General features: G+C 43.8%; 1 protein-coding gene across 1 annotated transcript in view; it reads right to left on the bottom strand.

The window, feature by feature from the left end:
- PDLIM1 (PDZ and LIM domain 1) overlaps positions 1-16,336 on the bottom strand; it is a 60,265-nt gene that overhangs the window by 26,941 nt on the left and 16,988 nt on the right. Inside the window, exons 2-4 of the mRNA XM_032245488.1 lie at positions 12,694-12,845; positions 10,051-10,135; positions 5,197-5,396 (exon numbers count right to left, since the gene is read on the bottom strand). Of these exons, the coding sequence (XP_032101379.1) occupies positions 5,197-5,396; positions 10,051-10,135; positions 12,694-12,845 (437 nt within the window). The remainder of the gene's footprint in view (positions 1-5,196; positions 5,397-10,050; positions 10,136-12,693; positions 12,846-16,336) is intronic.

The raw sequence follows: 16,336 nt of genomic DNA, 5'->3' as shown, positions 1-16,336 counted from the left end.
ACCATGTCACGCCAGTTAGAATGGCGATCATTAAAAAATCTGGAGACGACAGATGCTGGAGAGGATGTGGAGAAATAGGAACACTTTTGCACTGTTGGTTGGAGTGTAAATTAGTTCAACCATTGTGGAAGACAGTGTGGCGATTCCTCAAGGACCTAGAAATAGAAATTCCATTTGACCCAGCAATCCCGTTACTGGGTATATATCCAAAGGATTACAAATCGTTCTACTATAAGGACACGTGCACACAAATGTTAATTGTAGCACTGTTTACAATAGCAAAGACCTGGAAACAACCCAAATGCCCATCGATAGTAGACTGGGTAGGGAAAATGTGGCACATATACACCATGGAATATTATGTAGCCATCAAAAATGATGAGTTTGTGTCCTTTGTAGGGACATGGATGAACCTGGAATCCATCATTCTCAGCAAACTGACAGAAGAGCAGAAGATCAAATACTGCATGTTGTCACTCATAGGTGGGTGTTGAACAATGAGAACACATGGACACAGGGAGGGGAGCACTACACACTGGGGTCAGTTGGGGGGAAATAGGGGAGGGAGGGTGGGGGGTGGGGCTCTGGGGAGAGGTAGCAGGGGGAGAGATGCCAGGTGTAGGTGATGTGGAAGAAGGCAGCAAATCACACTGCCACGTGTGTACCTATGCAACAACCTTGCATGTTCTTCACATGTACCCCCAAACCTGAAATGCAATAAAATAAATAAATAGGGAAAAAAAATTTACCTAATGAAAAAAATTGAAAAAAAAAAAAAAGAGAAATCTTTGCAGAGATGGAAACATTCAGTATCTGGAGTGTATTGATGTCAATATCCTGGTTTTGTTACTATTGTGTTTTCAAGATGTTACCATTGAGGGAAATTGGTATAGGATATAGGGGATCTCTCTGTATTATTTCCTACAACTGCAAGTGAATCTACAATTATCTCAAAATAAAAATTTTAATTAATTTTAAGAAATCTTTTCCCCAAATGGTGGAAGTTAAGTACTAACTGGAAACAACGTAGAGGAATACTTGTTTTTTATGTCGGTAGGGGTAAAGGAGGTAGTCAGACTCAGAAAAATCTTTCCTGTCTCATATCCCAAGACAGGAGATGTCCCAGCCTGATTACCCCAATGTTCCCATTTTGGGAAACCTATGTAATCATTTTCAGAAGGGAAGCCTGGCCTGTATGCTTCCCAAGTTTTGGTCTTCAAAGGCACACATATTAGTCCTGCAATAGGAAACCAGGGGAGTAATTATGGGCACCAGGAGAAGAAAGAGGAACACCCATACACCAGAGCCAGTTTTCTGTGGGTGGCGGTAAGTTGAGCTAGAGGGGCAAGCAGCCTTCATCATAGAGGTGTACTTCTGATTCAGCTCTGAAGAAGCCAGGGTTGATATCATCCTTGTGATAACATTTGAATAGAAAATGATGTATCCTTTTATTTCCAGGGCAGCTGCTTAGAAATCTCCCTCATGAGTGTGTGGGAGAGCTATTATTACCTAGGGCCTAGGGGTGTTGGTTACAGGAGCTCTCCAATCATTCCACAAAGGAGAACACCACCCCATCAGTAAGTGGATTAGCTGTGTGGGCTGGCTGAATTTAAGCTATGACACCGGGAAAGAAAGAAGTATACCAGTCAGCCATAGCAAAGTCTTCTCTATTACATTTGTCTATGTGCCTCCACACTTCTGTAGTCATCAGTTCTCAGAAGTGATGAGGATGGAGCTCCTCACAGACAGTAAAGTCAGGAATAATTAGCATTTACTAAGCATCTACCAGGGGTCAGGCACTGTGCTGAGTGCTCTGTGCACTTCCCATTGCATTGTCTCAACAACCTGGTGTTAAAGGAGTTAGTATTATTTCCAACTTAGAGCTCAGGAGACTGAGTTTCAGAGATGTTACATGGTTTTCCCAAGGTCACACAGCTAGTAAGAGGCAGAGCTGGAATTCAAGGCTCAGGACCCTCTATCTACAAGGCCTTTAGGAAGTATCAGGCAATATCATATAAACAATGAAATCTGGGTTCTGAATTTTCTGATTTTGACCAGGTCCTCTCAACTCAATTAAAAGAGATTAGAGGAAAGGTGCTAGCTTTCTGCTTCATCTACCTGGTACACAGTAGGCACTCAATAAATGATTATTATGCTGAACTGACCTAGAGGAAAAAGGCCGCTGAGGATCTCCCCCTTCACTGCATGCACTGAGAGGAAGAGCAGTAGAGAAACCCCCTCACCTGCCATGCCAATTGGCAATGCTATCTCTGTTCTTAGCTGACAGGGACACAGCTCTACATGTAAAGACCTACAAGACAGATAGCCACAGACACATCACAATGCCTAGAAGAGCATAGGACAAAGAAACCCAGGGAAAGCCCCAGAGAATGCGTGATGACCTCAGATGCAAAGTATGTAGTGAGCCAATTCTGGAACCTCAGCAAATTTCACAGACAAAACAGTGGGAGGGAATGAGCACTTGGGACTTGTGTTGACTGAGCAAGCAAAGTTACCCCGTGACTGCTGGGCTCACAGGAGAATCTTTCTTTGTGGGAATGCACTAGAAATATACCAGCAAGCTGAGACGCCCCTCCCCATACAGGCAGCATGACCAGTTAGGCAGTTCCTCTGCCTTAGGCTGTTGGTATTCCCACTGTTTCTGGATTCATCCTCAAAGTGTGTGGAATGGAACAGAAATGGGATGCTCTCTGCTGAGAAAATCTGCAAAGAGACAAATTCTGATATTCGGAAACTACTGCAGCCGAAGAGTCTGGTCCAGGGGCTGGAGGAAAGGCTTGCATAGCCGCCTGGCAGCTTCAGACTGGGGGAGGGAGCAGGCAGGGAACATGAGAGAAGAAAGACATTAATGAAGGAAAAATAGCCAAGGCCATACTAAAAATACTTCCCAGGCACATAGTTCTCCCAATGCATAGCAGCTCTTTCAATTAAGGATGTGTCATTTCCTGGGTTATTAAGTCCAGATCATGGAACATTCCACTCTGGGACAGTAAAAGAGGGTCACGTTCTCAGCCTCCCCAGCACCAAAGCAGCTAAAAACAAGGATCACAGCCCCAGTGTTTCCACCACTCCTGAGCTGCTTGGAAGCTTCCCTTCAGGATGTGTCTGTGGAATGCCTACAGGGCCCAGTATGACATTATTTCTCAGGTATCTCAGATGTCCCCACGGTCACGTGGAAGGGCATCATCATCTCAAGCCAGTAAGCCCTTTCAAGAAACACAATTTGGGGGGAGAAGAAGTATTGGTGGCCACTTTGCCTTGGTTACTATGATAAATGACCAGTAACCTTTAACATATTCTAAAGCTGAAGTCACATGGAAAAGTCTGCCCTACTAGACTCGAAGAAATGCTAAAAGAAATCTTAGTGTCCTTTTAGTGTCAGGCACAGGAATCCACATGGGTGCCCAATAACGTCTGTCTCTCTTTGGGGAGGGGAGGGGAGACTATATGCATGAATAGCCAAGGATCCCTTCAGAGGAGTTGCTACAACAGCCCTTTCCAAACATTTAAGTAGTTTGGAACCTCTGGTATCTTAACCTCTCCTAACCTGCATTTGAAGCCATTGGTTTGCAATTTAATTACCATGACAGTTAAGCAGGTTCTTGTTAAAGGTGAATTAGGGAGAAATTGAATGGCAAAGTGGGCTTCAGAGTCAATACAAAAATTGAGGATTCCAAGTGGGAAAGATTCTCAGAGCTCAGGCAAGTCTGGAGCACACAGTGCTTTCCAACAAAATTTAAATGTCACCAATACTCAAAATTCAGGAGATTTCAGATAAAAAGAGGCTTTCCAACTTCTGTTTTAATGGAAATAATCAGCAAAAATAGGACCTGCATGTAGCATGTGGCTGGAGCTGAGGAGCGGCGTCCCCTCTGCACGCTCCAGCTGCCACCCCCACCCCCACTCCCACCCGGCACCCTTGTTTACACTCAGAGCTCTGCCTCGGTTCCTCATCCTGCCTGCCACTTTTGAGTATTTGAGTGGGCAATTCCTATCCTAGTTCATCCCCTTTACACCCACAGAGAAGTGGCCCCATCTCTAACCCATTCGCAAACCCAGTTCCTTTGCTGGTATTCCCAGTGTTTCTAGATTCATCCTCATAGAGTCTGAGATGGAGCATACACTGGGCCCCTCTGCTGGGCAATCAGGAGACTCCAACAAAGACTCAAAAGGTTTGGTGGCTCACGCCTGTAATCCCAGAACTTTCGGAGTCTGAAGTGGTAGGATCGCTTCAGCCCAGGAGTTCAAGACCAGCCTGGGCAACATGATGAGACCCCAATCTCTACAAAAAAATTAAAACCTAGCCAAGTGTGGTGGTGCACACCTGTAGTACCAGCTACTTAGGAGGCTGAAGTGGGAGGACCATTTGAACCCAGGAAGTCGAGGCTGCAGTGAGCCATGATCGAGCCACTGCACTCCAGCCTGGGTGACAGAGGAAAACTTTGTCTCAAAAAAAATAAATAAATAAGACTCAAAGGCAGCTGCATCCAAATGATCTGTGACAAAAGAGGACATGCCTCCTCAGTCCCCAGCAAGGTACTTCCTTAGACTCATCTCCCCTTTCCACCAGCAGCCCTACCTCTCTCCCAGTTAAGCCTGCCTCTGTCCCCAGATCAGAGCCTATTCCTAAGGACAAGCATTTATATTTTCAGAGACCTCTCTTTTTTCATGACTTCTGGTCCACTCTGAGGTAAAAGCAAACACTGCTTCACCAAAACTGTGTGGCATGAAGTATTTCTCCCTTGCTTAATTCAGACCACGAACACAAGCACGGACTACTCTAGATTCTCGCAAGCACTCCTGACTAATAGTACTGAAGCATTTCTTGAGAAGCAGCAGCCCTGTCAAGGAAGGACTGTGGTCAATTAGAATATGATGACCACAGAAATCAGGACATAAATAAAAACAGTTCTGGAGGATTAGCTGATTTGTTTGTGCCTGACACAATGCTGGGCATTTTACATGTTAATTCTTACCTTTACAGCCACCCTATAAAGCAGGAAATATTGTCCCCTTTGTATAGATGAAGAAAATGAACACGGAAGTGTTCTGCTAATGTAGTCATTTTTCTCCCTGCGGTAGTGGCTAAACCCTCTTCCACCTGCCTGGGCAGCCCTGGTCCTGATGTGAAAAGCCCCTCCCAGGACTGGCTCAGAGGACTCCTGGACTACTTACGGTCTGCTGTTCGCCTCCACCCCACTGGCAGCAGTCTTTGACTCCAGGGCGTTGTTGAAGTTGGAGATATTTTCAGAAGAGTAGAGTCCAGCTGGGTTGTTGTACTGGTTTGTGATGACCCTGGCGGTAGTGCCGGAGGCGGGTGAGGCGGTAAAGGGCATGGCACTTCGGTTGTGGGCGCTTCCTATGTGCAGGACCTCCTGCAGGCAGGGATCAGAGGAGAAATCAAGGGGGGGCATCCAATGCACATCCCTTGATGGGCAGTGCAGGCTGAGTGCCAGTGAGAGGGTGTTTCTGCTGCTAAGATGGCCCTAGTTCAACCCAAACTTTAGCTATGGGGCTCTGGCACACCCACTGACACATGGGCAATGACTGGGGCAGTTCTTCACAATGGACACCTGTGCAAGTTCACACCCCCTGAATCATCTCTGCCTTCTGATTCTTGAGGCCCAGCAAAGGCTACCCTCTGGGCACCCTTAGGCAGGACAGCCCTTGATGCTTTGGGCTGTAAGATTCAAGTCAGAGCTAAAACAGGCTTTCAGGGCACATACCAAAGGGATTAAAGCACTAGGTGGAGAGGAACATGCAGTCACTTTGGTCAGTGCAATTCAGGGGATGATAAAAGGTGGAGATACATTCTCCAGAAGTGAGCAAGTTAGACCAGCAAGATAAAAGGGTATGGTGTCACAAGGGAAGCAGCTGCTGACTAGGCAGAGATGGTCTCAGTCTCCTGCAGAACAAGGGTAAAGGGAATTAAGGATCTATTGTTTCTTATGGGAGAAAGACAAGGCTAATCAGATAGAAGGTCAGGGAATACCTGTAACAGGGGCGGTACCCAGCAGAGCTGCAGAAAAGGACTTTGAGTTCCTTGTGTTCTCATTCCGCACTTTCTGTAATTTGAGAAAGTACCCTCCACCCCCACCCTAGACCTGCTAGGAGTCAGGTGAATAATTACTACAAACAGAGCTCCTTTACAAACCCCTAAAACCACTTTTGAAATTAACATTCTTGTTTTCTAAAACTACAGCTTTTCTACTTTTTCTTACCCCCTGCCAGCGTCACAGCTTTTCTGATGGCCCAATTACCAAGGTCCTTTCTATGAGTATCTGGATCAACCCATGGCTTCTAGGCAATGCATGCTCTGTGCAGCCTGCTGAACTCAAAATGTGTCTTAGTGTCTGGGTTTTCCAGAAAAATCTTCCTGAACTCTGGTCTCTTCCTTAAACACCCAGGCTCACAACAGCTGCCACTCAAAAAGTTCCTGTCGTCTATTGCACTTCCTTTTTTTTCTCTCCTTTTTTGTTAAATCTTCAAGTCTTTTATGCTTTCTTTAAAAACATTCATGAAAACTAACAGCTTTATTGCATAACTAACTTAAAAGACAACAACCTGAAAATATTTTTATGTTTAATATTTTTTTTTTGGCTGGGTGCAGTGGCTCACATTTGTAATCCCAACACTTTGGGAGTCCAAAACAGGAGGATTGCTTGAGCCCAGGAGTTCGAGAACAGCCTGGGCAACGTAGTAAGACCCCATCCCTAAAGAAAAGGTTGACAGGCATGATGGTGCATGCCTGTAATCCCATCTACTTGAGAGGCTGAGGCAGGAGGATTGTGTAAGCCCAAGAGATGGAGGCTGCAGTGAGCCATATCACACCACCGCATGTCATCCTGGGTGACAAAGCAAGACTCTCATCTCTAAAAAAACAAACAAGCCAGGCGTGGTGGCTCATGCCTGTAATCACAGCACTTTGGGAGACCAAGGCAGGAGGATCACCTGAGGACAGGAGTTCGAGACCATCCTGGCCAACATGGTGAAACCCCTTATCTACTAAAATACAAAAATTAGCTAGGCATGGTGGCACGTGCCTGTAATCCCAGCTACTCGGAGGCTAAGGCAAGAAAATCACTTGAACCCAGAAGGCGGAAGTTGCAGTGAGCCAGGATCTCACCACTTCACTCCAGCCTGGGCAACAGAGCGAGACTCTGTCTCAAAAAAATAAAAAATAAAACAACAACACAAAACTTCAGCAGTTATCAATGAGTAGTTAAGTAAATTTTATGGCACAGCTACCCAAAGAAATCATACATACTAATTAAAGGCCATGGTCATGAAGACAGAGCAAATTTACAGATGGGTGGCCTGGGACCCTTGCCTGCATACCGCAGTCAGGGTGGTCATTCTTTCTTCTTCTCTCCATCTCCACGACAATTCCTAGGAGCAGCAGAGGATGCAGAGACCCAGGGAAGAGTCTTTATTTTTCTGTCTCAGCTCAGTTTTTCCCTGCAATTTCCTGTTTGGCCATGAGCAAGGGATACCCCTCTGAGCCCATTTTTTATCTTTAAAGTGAAGAAGATAAAACCTTCACAAGGACTTTGTGTGAGTTACTAGAGTGTCAAGTACAGTGCCTGGCCTATGAGACATATGCAAGCAGGGTCTGTTCCCTTCTCCCTCCACAGAAATACATATTTCCAATTAGAATGGAAGTCAATGGGAAATTCAGGTTGAAAATTCTGATTTCACTTTATAAAGAATCTTTCAAGAATGTATCTGGTTTGTACATAAAAGGAATATCTCTACCCTCGTCTGAATACCGACTGGTCTTTCCAGAAAGCAGGCAGATTCAGGGCTTGCTTTTGGAAGGGATGATGTAATTGTTTGGGCTTTGTATTTATCAGTCTCCAAGGAAACTCAATAATGAGGAAATACAAACTAGGTGTGTAACTATGCTGACCTCAGATAAGCCGGGGTGTTGGTTGGCATTACATGAACCAACAGATCTTTTTATGACAGATGAACTCTGCTCTTACTCATTTGTCCTCTACTTTAGAATGGCTGGAAGTAAAAAACTCTGGAAAAATGATGGTGAGAAGTTTTTCTTACAGTAGTAAAGCATTACTGGAATCACCAGAAAAATATTAGGTTTTAAAGTATTTGAGAATTTCTGTCATCTGAAGAGAACTATCCAAAAGTGTAATACAGGTAACTGGTTTATAGATTTAAAATAAAAATTCAAATATACTACAAATGAAAACTATAACTGAAATTGACATAATTACCTTATTTACATGAAAATGAGGATTTCAGATAGATCATGTTAAAATGAAATCATTCCTTGTATGTTATAAAATATGTCAAAAGAAAAATTTAGCAATTAAAATTTAACATTTATAATAAATTTAATGAAGTAGCTGAGAACTCCCCAGGAAACTAAAATTAACTGTGGCATGTTTTAAATTAGTTTGCACAACTGCCGGGGTATAGACCAAGTACCATTTTACGAACTTTCCTGAGAGGAGTTGTATAGAATAATATGTTCACGTCAGTTTTGAAATGATGCAAAATGATCCTTAATGTGACTCTTGGGATTTTTAATAATTATTTTTACTATCTTAATGGAAAAAATTTTGTGTGACTGCATTTTTGAAATTTTAATGGATTCTATTTGAAAATATATGATTTATATCCAACCACCCAATTAACACACTAATATACCAAGTGAGTTCAACTTCATACAAGTTTCTGTTTTATGTATATAAGATAGCTAGCTAGCCAGTCTTGGTGGCTCACACCTATAATTCCAGCACTTTGGGAGGCTGAGGTGGGCAGATCACCTGAGGTCGGGAGTTCGAGACCAGCCTGACCAACACGGAGAAACACCGTCTCTACTAAAAATACAAAATTAGTCGGGCATGGTGGTGTATGCCTGTAATCCCAGCTACTCGGTTGGCTGAGGCAGGAGAATCACTTAAACCTGGGAGGTGGAGGTTGCAGTAAGCCAAGATTACACCGTTGCACTCCAGCCTGGGCAATAAGAGCAAAACTCCATCTCAAAAAAAAAAAAAAAAAAAAGGTAGCTAGCTATATATTGAATTTTAATTATATCTTAACTCATCATAACAACTAAATAGTATCCCAGATTTTAAAAAAATAAGTTAAATTCCAAATCTTCAACTTGAGTTAAATGCATAACCATCACAAACCAGTCTAAAATTTTCAAAAGACATTATCAATTTATTTATTAATTTGTTGTTTAATAATTTATTAATGTATCCAACAGACACACACTTTGTGTCAAGTAGCATGTTGGGTGTAAGGAATTTTACAAAAGATTATTATTTCAAAATAATAGCCATGCATTGTAGGTAATTTAGAAGACGTATATAAGGCAGAAAGAAATACAATCACCTATAATTTAAGTACTGAGAGATTTATTTACAAATATGGGATCTTAGGGCAGTCTACTGTCCTGAGAAATTCTGTCTGGCTGACAAACTGTATACTATGTACTGCTTTTTTTATATTAATTGCTACTTTAGTAATTTTAAAGTCTCACTAGAAGTTTCACTGTAACAAAAATAGAGATTTCCACTCCATGGCTCATGGAAACCAGACAGGGGCATACAATGGGGAGAAGCAGGGCTTCCTATTACATATTCCCCTATTTCTTCTAGACTCTAAGCCTCTAGACCTAAACTTATTTTCATCCCTGTCATGATTCATTTGTTGCCGAAATCCATAATGAGCTGAATAGCTCCCTGACTTCACTGTGATCCGGCCAACCCTTCCCACGCAGGAAGGCTTCCACTGGCTTTCCTTATCGCCTTCCGACCCCCTGCTTCCAGCCCAGGACACAGCGTCACTGCCCTGGGGTTTTCCAGCCCTTTCCTCCTGCAGTTCCCTTACGGGAAGGACTGAACAAGAGCCAGATAACCAGCAGTGACAGTGGAGGGCTGTCCCTGCAGTCTTATCCCCAGGCCTCCAGGGCAGGAAAAACAGGAATGTGCTGAGCAGTGCCATGAATGGTAAAGTGCTGGGTGGTGAGAGCAGCAGCCACCATCAGCAAGGACTTACCTGGGGTTCAGAGGCTAAATTCATCTTGTATGGATGACGCTTCCCTTCCTCCGTCACCAGAGGAGACCACACTTTATGCTCAGATCTGCAACAGATTAACAAAGCTGCTGTTTCACTCATGCTAAATAAATACTAAAGAGAAACTGGAAAATTGCCCCCTCTTTCCTGGACTAGCCTCTGAACTAGCACCCTCCCGTCAGCCCTACCTTCCATTTGCCACCAGGTTAATTTTTTAAACACCCCAATGTGGGGCCAGGAGTGGTGGTTCCCACCTGTAATCCCAGCACTTTGGGAGGCCGAGGCAGGTGGATCACCTGAGGTCCGGAGTTCAAGACCAGGCTGACCAACATAGTGAAACTCTGTCTCTATTATTAATAAATAAATAAATACCCCAATCTGATAACATCCATAGCTGATGGCTCCCCAGCATACCCCCAAGGGGCTTCCCAAGCACTTCATCCCCCCTCACCACACTCTGAATAGCTGACACCAGCAGCGTGGCCCTCCTCTGTGTTCCTGAGCATGACTCACACTGCCCTATCTCTGCTCAGAGTAGAATGGGCTTCTCCTCTGTTGCAACCCAGTGTGTTTGCTCCAGAACAAATAACCAATATATTTGTGAAGCTTATTTGACCCACATGAAAATAATGCCTCTTGGCTGGGCGTGGTGGCTGATGCCTATAATCCCAACACTTTGGGAGGCCAAAGAGGGTGAATCACTTAAGGTCTGGAGTTCAACACCAGCCTGGCCAACATGGTGAAACCCCATCTCTACTAAAAATACAAAAATAAGCCAGGTGTGGTGGCACACGCCTGTAATCCCAGCTACTTGGGAGACTGTGCAGGAGAATCGCTTAAACCCGAGGCGAAGGTTGCAGTGAACTGAGATCACGCCACTGCACTTCAGCCTGAGTGGCAGAGGGAGACTTTATTTGAAAAAAAAAGAAAAGAATGCCTTTTTTACACTTATAAACTATTTGCTTTGTACCAGTCACAAAGCAATGATTTTACTTGAGTCTCAGTTTTCACTAGTATAGTTGTTTCCTCTCTTGCAGGTAGAACATATTTATTCTTTATTTATTTATTTTTTTAAGACAGAGTCTCGCTGTCAGCAGGCTGGAGTGCAATGAATGGTGTGATCTCAGCTCACTGCAACCTCTGCCTCCCAGGCTCAAGCGATTCTCCTGCCTCAGCCTCCCGAGCAGCTGGGATTACAGGCACCTGCCACCCTGTGCCTGACTAATTTTTTTTGTATTTTTGTAGAGACAGAGTTTCACCATGTGAGCCAGGCTGGTCTTGAACTCTTAACCTCAGGTGACCCACCTGCCTCCGCCTCCCAAAGTGCTGGGATTACAGGCGTGAGCCACTGTGCCCAACCATACTTATCTACATACTTCACAGATGAGAATCTAAGCAAAGGATTCATGAGAAAGAGCTGCAGCAGCTAAGGTTAGTGAAATAACAGATGATTAGAATGAAACATCTAAACTCGATGCAGTAGGAAACAGGGAGCCACTGAGGGTTGAACCAAATCACTTCTGAAATCCTGCCTTTCCAAGGCTAAACAAAAGAGGAATGGAAATTCTACCCTAATTACAACTCTGGAGGTGCTGTCCTCACTCACTCTTTTATCCCCAGCTCTCCCTGCTTGTCAACTTAAAGTTACACTCACCACTCTGCTGCTAATGTGTTGAAGTTTTTCTCTGTTATTGCAATCTCCTGGCATGGTACCCACTGCTCAGCATAGAGCAGTAAGAGCAGCATCCTAAGGACATTTTTTTTTTTAGATGGAGTTTCACTCTGTCGCCCAGGCTGGAGTGCAGTGGCACTATCTTGGCTCACTGTAACCTCTGCCTCCTGGGTTTAACTGATTCTCCTGCCTCAGCCTCACAACTAGCTGGAACTACAGGTGCATGCCACCACACCCGGCTCATTTTTGAATTTTTAATAGAGACAAGGTTTCACAATGCTGGCCAGGCTGGTCTCAAACTCCAGACCTCAAGTGATTCCCTCTCCTCAGCCTCCCAAAGTGCTGGGATTATAGGCAGAGCCATCACACCTGGCCAGGACATTTTACTTACTCAAAATTTTAGTTAGTTGAGTTGGATCAAGTGAAAATGCAGATATCTTATTGAAAGAAGCCCACATCATAAGAAGCACTGTGAAAATTAGAGGGGGGCCCAGGCACGGTGGCTCACGCCTATAATCCCAGCACTTTGATAGGCCAAGGTAGGTGGATCACCTGAGGTCAGGAGTTCGAGGCCATCCTGGCCAACATGGTGAAATCCCATCTCTACTAAGAATACAAAAATTAGCCAGGTGTGGTGGCACACATCTGTAAAACCAGCTACTCAGAAGGCTGAGGCAAGAGAAACACTTGAACCCAGGAGGCCGAGGTTGCAGTGAGCTGAGATTGCACCACTGCACTCTAGCCTCAGCAACAGAGTGAGACTCTGTCTCAAAAATAATAATAATAATAATAATAACAGAGGGGAAATAAGCAATCTGAAGTTCAAATGCCACAAACTTATACATGGCACTGAGCTAGGAGGCCTGGGGGATTCTGAGATAGGGAAGGCAGTCCCTCCCCACAAACAGCTTCTGGTCAATCAGAAATAAACAAAACATTTCCATAGGCTTCACCTGGCTACAGTGAGAGTCATGTTGTCTACACAGCCTTTGATTCTGTTCTGAGCTTCCAAGTGCGTCATATTGCTAGTATTCTCCCCATCAATGGCTGTGATTACATCTCCAATACATAAATCAGCTAGAGCTGCCTTGCTTCCAGGAGTGACCTAGGGAAAAAAAAAAGGGAGAGCAGACTAGTTACTATTTGTCTCCAAACCACTAAGTTACCACCAGGTTAAGTATTCACTGATATGGAGCAAAGAGCCCTGAAAAAGAAAAGAGGGCTGAAATCATAAGCTTAAATAATAACAATCATTTGTGTTATCATCTACCAAGAGTGCTTTTCTAATATGGTCTTATTGTATCCTTATAGCAACCTTGTGAGAAAGGAGGACAAATAGCAGTCCCCATTTCAGAGACCAGGAACTGAGGCTTAGAAAGACCTGTGACTTACCCAGGATCACCCAGCTAGTATATTATTATATTACTAATCCTCCAACTAGTGTATTACTGAGCCAGAACACAAACCCTGAACAGATCTGATGTCCTTCCCACTGAACCATATTTGCTTCCTTAATATTACTTAACAATTATAATTTTTAAAAACACACGTACATTTAGAGAACATTATGATAATATTCCTATTTCTTTAAAAATCTTAATAATATTATATATGCAAAAGAAAGTAGAAACACTGCACACTAAACTGTTCACAGTTATACAGTTTTGCAATGTTTCTTACAATAATACTGAATTACTTTTTAATTTAAAAATTGTTAGCCAGGCGTGGTAGCTCATGCCTGTAATCCCAGCACTTTGGGAGGCCAACGTGGGTGGATCACCTGAGGTCAGGAATTTGAGAGCAACGTGGCCACCATGGTGAAATCTCATCTCTAAAAATATAAAAAAATTATTTGGGTGTGATCTCAGCTACTCAGGAGGCTGAAGCAGGAGGATCGCTTGAACCCAGGGGGTGGAGGTTGCAGTAAGCTAAGATTTCAGCACTGTACCACAGCAGGCAACAGAAAAAGATTCTGTCTTAAAAAATAATAATAATAATAAAATAAAAATTTTAAAAAACTTGTTAAAAGCAATCAAGGATATGCTAAAGTGTGGTGGTATAGGTTTATACTGGTTTATTCTCCCAGAATGACTAGGGTCATCCTCTATAGGTGGCTGGTTTTCTGCAGGCTATGCTTCTTCTTCTTTTTTTTTTTTTTTTTTTTTTGAGACAGAGTCTCTCTCTGTTGCTCAGGCTGGAGTACAGTGGCACGATTTCAGCTCACTGCAACTTCTGCCTCCTGGGTTCAGGCAATTCTCCTGCCTCAGCCTCCTGCGTAGTTGGGACTACAGATGCTCACCACCACATCCGGCCAATTTTTGTATTTTTAGTAGAGATGGGGTTTCACCATGTTGACCAGGATGGTCTCGATCTCTTGACCTCATGATCTGCCCACCTCGGCCTCCTAAAGTGCTGGGATTACTGGCATGAGCCACTGTGTTGGGAGCTGATGCTTCTCAATCCAGTGGTTCCAAATTGATAGATGACTGATGCTTGGGGGAAGCCAATCAATAATTGCCATAGGTCCTTAAATTCACCTGCCTATGGAGAAAAAAATGACGACACAATACATATCACTGATGTACAACTATTTCTCAAGAGAATACAGATGCTGTTATGACGAACAAGATCCAAACTCATTTTGAAATAGTACTCACTTCAGAGTACTATTTCTAACCAAGGTATCTGGTTAGGTTTTCTAAACCAAGATATACTAAAAACATTACTATCATCATCCCAGGGTAAGTTCACATTTTTTCCACATTACAAGACCTTCCTGGATAGGAATTCCAAGCCCCTCAGGAGCAAGGTGGCAGTAACACCCCCAGGCTTCCAGTCCCCACAGGACTCTAGCCACCCTTTGGAGAAAGAAGGCCCTTGACTCTTGGGATCCAATTGAGGAAGATCTTGTGAACACCTGGTGTCTCCTCATGGCTGAACCACAGGTAGCAGGTTCTTCAAGGCACCAAACCAGGACACACAATTTGGGCTCTAAACCTCCATATCTGATGCTACAGTTTCCAATCAGCCCTCCATGCAGCTGGTGTGGTGCCACTATTACAGTGCATTCCCCATCAGCACTCTGACCCCATAAAATGAGGACAAAACAAGTTGATCCTTGAGGTCCCCTCTGGCCCGTACATACTATGACTTTATCAGGCAAAACTCTCCTGGAATGTGGCAGGATGTGGAAACCAATACCGAGATCCTGACCTCCCAACCATTTCTGGCTTTCCCACCATTTGTTTACCAGAGATCTGGGTTTTAGGAAACGAAAGCCTCTTGATTCAAGGTTCCCATCTTCCCCTCATCCAGCCACTGAGACAGGACTTTTTATCCCGGCAAGCACAGGCCGCTCTTATTTCAGTCAACAGTGGGGAGTTAGCTTCTGAGTCATCCAGTGTGTGCAATAAAAAAAACATTCCTCTCATTTTCCGACCTATCGTCCTGAGATGGCTGATCTGGCACATCTTCATATACATTTCACGTTACTAAAGGACAACGCAGCCTCATTTTTTAAATGGCCATAAGCATCACTTTATTTGGGATTGGCAATGGTTCTTGACTGGCAAACTCTAACTCCAAGGAGAGCAGCCTGAATCAAGGAGAATAATGCCTGATTGAACTCATTTATCACAGCTAAATCTAGCAGTTTCAAAAAGCAGTCCCCTTCTAACAAAATCCAAAATCTTTAACAAGACAACTAAAGCCAATGCCTCCCTCCTCCCCCACATCATGCCTCTTCCCCACTGGGCTCCAGCTACAGGGCCACAAAACTTTCACACCTGCTTTTACCTCTGCCTGATTAACTTCTCCTCTTCCAGGTGTCTGCGTAAACAACCCTTCTTCTTAAAGAGGCCTTCCCTGACCTCCAACTTATACCCTCACAGTCATCCTTTTAATACACTTGGTTTTATTTCATGACACTGGTCACTTTGTGTTTGTAAACCTCTTTGGTGGGTTTGTTTGTTTAATGTTGAAAGATCTACTCAGCAGTAAGGTGCATGAGGGCAGGATTCTGTCTGCCTTCTCTGCTGTGATTTGCAAAAATTTTAACAGTAACGTCCAAACTGTCCTTGGTCATTCCTGGGCATCAACAAAGCTAACTTTGGGAGTGTAGTTTAAATGATAGACGCACTTTTCAAAACTAAACTGTCTTTGTATAACTGATGAAAGGCCACCAGGTTAGGAGGATGAGAGGGGCTGGAATTCTGCTAAGATGCAGGCATAGTTAAATGATTACCAGCTATTATTCCAGAGCTCACAATATTTGCAACTTCTCCATTGTAGAACCTAAGATTGAATAACATCCGTATTGTAGAACCTAAGATTGGCCTTTCGCAATGCCTTTCAGGCTTTTGTGTTTCTGACTACCAGATGCCCCCCACCAAGAAGCAAACTCAACTCATTTTCCACACCCCTGTGATGGCATTCCCCGCCAATCAGCATTCACCTTCCCTAGCCCCCTGCCTGCCAAACTATCTTTGAAAAACCCTGGCCCTCAACTTTCATGGAGGCTGATTTGAGTAATAATAAAACTTTAGTCTTCCAGCTCCACGTGTATTAAACTTTCTCTAGTTCAATCCCGTCTTGATA

This window comes from Sapajus apella, unplaced genomic scaffold (genome assembly GCF_009761245.1).
Source record: "Sapajus apella isolate SASKATOON/1434 unplaced genomic scaffold, GSC_monkey_1.0 scaffold58, whole genome shotgun sequence".
In the NCBI taxonomy this organism is placed as follows: Eukaryota; Metazoa; Chordata; class Mammalia; order Primates; family Cebidae; genus Sapajus; species Sapajus apella.
The sequence above is the reverse complement of the archived record's forward strand: the minus strand, read 5'-3'. Positions and strand labels throughout refer to the sequence as shown.